Raw genomic sequence first — 3763 nt, forward strand, 5'->3', positions numbered from 1 at the left:
ACAAGAAAGACTATTATTGATAGTTATATCATTAATGACTTTTGTTTCATTCGAGCTCAAGGAAAGTTCAGGAAAAAAGATAAAACAGTTTTATAGGAAAACAAAAAATCTCTTCTCATGGAGCCAGAAAGAACACCATAATATTTAATCATAGATTAGAGATTTCTTCTTAATGTTAGTGTAGGGACCAGGGTTGCAGGAGCCTGGGTATATATGTAGGGGTCAGGAGAGGGGCTAGTAGCAGAGTTTGATGAAAACTCGTTCCTGCTTTCAGTGGCTTGATCAGAATCATTGTAGTAATGGAAACTAGAATCAATATATCTTTATCAAGTAAGATATTCCATTAACTATAGCACTAATCACTGTCTGTCAAAAGAGTTAGAAAACATATCTAGGGAGAGTTGACTGCTTTCTGGTCTAAGTGACTATAGTCCTGTACCTTTAAGATTCTAAGTTGACATCATTTGAATTGGTTTTTAGATAAGAGTTTTTATTTGCAGCTAATTTTGTGAGACTGTTACATTTCATTTCATTTTAGTGTCTTGTGATGCCTTTGCTATTAATTTTTCCCAAAGTGATATAACAGAGAGAATAGAAATCCTGAAGAGAAGGAAAAGACGGAGAGAGTAGGGAGGGAGGAGGAGAGGAGAGCAAAAAGAGAGAGAGGGAGTGCCCAGCCAGCGTGGCTCAGTGGTTGAGCATCTACCTATGAACCAGGAGGTTGGTTGGTAGGGGCACATACCTGGGTTGTGGGCTCGATCCCCAGTGTGGGGCGTGCAGGGGGAGTGCAAGGGGTGGCCGATCAATGATTCTCTCTCATCATTGATGTTTCTATCTCTCTCTCCCTCCCTCTCTGAAATAAATAAAAATATATCTTTTAAAAAATAATTTTTAAAAAAAGAGAGGGAGAGAGACAAAGAGATCTTTCAGGAGTGGAAAACATGGCTAATGTGCAAGAATAAAAAAAACACAATGGAAAAATCACAGGTATTCAGGGAAACATTTTTTATTCAAAAGAAAAAAGAAAATACAGTTACATTTTAAACATATAAGTAGGCTGCACCTCAAATGTAATAGTATAAGGGATAGTTATCAAAAGATGTAAAGCTGGTCATGATTTAGTGGGAGTCACTGAGCCAATGGCTATTTGAACAGTAGCTTGGTATCCTTTTGAAAACAATATAGCTAATTCTCCAAAATAAGTGACTGTGGGGATGAGGGATTTTAAAAAATCTTTGTCATAACATTTACAAGAGATTTAAAAAATTTGGTGCTAATTATAGAAGTGCTACTTGTGACTTCCCTCAGGCCCAATGATAGAGTCATAATGACCTCTACTTAATATGCATAAAGAATTAAGGATAAAAAGCCATTCTGAAATGAAGGTTCTATCTACATTGGCCATTAATAAATTAGTCAATGTGATTTTTAGTATAATTGGAATGTAAAAGAGTTTGTGGCCAGTTCTAGTGGTGCTAATAGCATTGTTAGTGAAGAAAATGTGGTGTTATCATAAACTAAAGAATCTGATTTAGTTACTGGAATAAATGATAATTGTAATACTTAGTTTAAATATTAAGTTCAAACCGTTCCTTTAATTTTCAATCCATACTTATTTTGTTAGCTAATTAATAAATTATGATGGGGGCTTTCTGAGTTTGCCAGTTACATGGTTGAAAGTTATAATTTCCATATCCATAAGAAATTGCTTCAACACTAAAGCATTGTTTTTACTAGACATATCATTAGTAATGACTCTGTGGATATTCCATTGAATAATAGTATCTGGGAACTTTGTTCTCCAGCAGTTGGCACTGCTTACCTCTCTTGCTTTTTCACTTTCATTCTTTGCTACAAATGATGGAAGCTAAGTTGCTTGAGTTATTCTCCTAAGACAAAAGGAGTGGGGTGTGTGTATGAGATGGGGGGGGAAAGAGGGAGAGAGGGAGGGATAAGAGAGAGAGAGAGAGAGAGAGAGAGAGAGAGAGAGAGAGAGAGAGAAGGAGAGAGGAAGGGAAGATGGGCAGGAGAGAGGAAGAGAGAGAGAGAGAGATGACAGATAGGTTTGGCCTAAAACAAAACTGGGTAGTATGAAGTTGCTTTTTTAATTATTTGGTTTTGGCTTCTTCTTTATGAATCTTGCCCTATCCTCATCCATTAACTCTTCATCTCCCATTCAAGAAGGGCTTTAGTATTAAGTGTTAACAATTTTTATATACCTGTTGATGTAGGAGCCAATCTTAATGATCCCTTAGATTCATCTGTGTGCACAGTGGAGATGGCAATATTTTCATATCTTTCCCGAGGTGTAAAGCACCAGCAGTGGTGAATAAGCACTACCAGGTCCTTTTGGAAATTTTTGTTGAGAAAACCATAAAAGAGGGGGTTTATGCATGTAGAAACCATAGCAACCAAGTGGCAAACCACAAATACCAAGTCATGGTGGCAGGTCATCAACACGTTATGATTCCAGTCAAAGATGACATTGAAGATGTTCAAGGGCAACCAGCAGGCCCCAAACGTCACCACAATGGAGATCAACATTGTGTTGATCCTCTTGTTCTCATTGAGCCGGCTCTCATTTTCTCTCTTTCTGTCTACCTTTCCATTTCTCCTACGGAGGCAGATAATAATCTTCAAGTAGCAGATGAGGATGAAGCTCAGAGGGACACAATACTGGAGCATAAACAGGGAGGTAGTGAAGAGGAGCTGGTTCTTTTTGGAGGGCCAGTTCTCTACACAGGCCACCTGGTGAGTATTGAAGTCAGTGGATAGAGAGAGGTTGTGGAAAGGCTCATCAGTGAGGTGGTAGGACAGGAAGAAAGGAATAGACAACAGAAGGGAAAACAGCCAAATCAAGGTGATACCCCAGTAGGCATGAGATACATTGGGCTTCCAGCCACGGGGGTTCACAATCAGCTGATATCTTTCAACAGCAATTAACACAAGTGAGAATATGGATACAGAAATGGAGACACTCTGTACATAGGAAGTGAGTTTGCACATGGTATCTCCAAATATCCAGTGGTCCATCAGAGTATAGATGACAGTAAAAGGGATGCACATAACACATACCAAAATGTCAGAGAGAGAGAGATTGGCAATCAGTATGTTGGTGACATTCTGAGCTTCTCTTTGCTTCTTGAAGATGATAATGATGAGAGAGAGGTTTCCAGAAAGGCCCACAATTAAGACCACAGTGTAGGCTATGAGTAATAGGAGCAAGGCTAGAGAAGGGGGTGGACAGGACTCAAAGTAGAAAAATTCAGAGTTGTTGCTCTTTATATTGGTTTTGTTAGGTGTTGAATGGTTTAAAGAAAGTTCCATTTTGTTAGGGTTATGAGAAAGCTTTTCTAAGCTTACTTGTTTTGTGGGGGAATATTTTGACCACCAGTTCTTGGGAAGTACTTGCTCTGAGACTTCCAAGGAGTAATTAGTAGGATTTAATCTTCGTTGATCTTTGTCTGTGCTTGATGAAAATGCATGAATGACTTGAGTATGCTCTTAAAATCCTAAAAAATTAAACATAATGCAGAATATTAATGTAAGTTCTTAACAAACTGGACAGTTCTATAGGTGGGACAGTTTCCCTGAGAGGACATAGGTAGATATCCAGTGTCTCTCTATATCCTGGCCTTCCTGTCATCTCAGAGTGCTTTATTTTTGTTCTACCAGCGTAGTTTTTAGAGCTGATGAATAAGGATATGTGACAGCATCCTGTCAACTGTATAAGGCAGCCCAAATATACATTTCCATCCCTGTC

General features: G+C 38.5%; 1 protein-coding gene across 1 annotated transcript; it reads right to left on the reverse strand.

Moving 5' to 3' along the window:
• Positions 1 to 2049: 2049 nt before the first annotated feature.
• Positions 2050 to 3506, reverse strand: LOC102419997 (neuropeptide Y receptor type 6-like). Its single transcript, XM_023752000.1, has one exon. It carries the CDS (start codon positions 3325 to 3327, stop codon positions 2212 to 2214), a length of 1116 nt encoding a protein of 371 aa, XP_023607768.1. The 5' UTR covers positions 3328 to 3506; the 3' UTR covers positions 2050 to 2211.
• Between the last annotated feature and the right edge of the window lie 257 nt (positions 3507 to 3763).

This window comes from Myotis lucifugus, unplaced genomic scaffold, assembly GCF_000147115.1.
Source record: "Myotis lucifugus unplaced genomic scaffold, Myoluc2.0 scaffold_28, whole genome shotgun sequence".
Lineage (NCBI taxonomy): Eukaryota > Metazoa > Chordata > Mammalia > Chiroptera > Vespertilionidae > Myotis > Myotis lucifugus.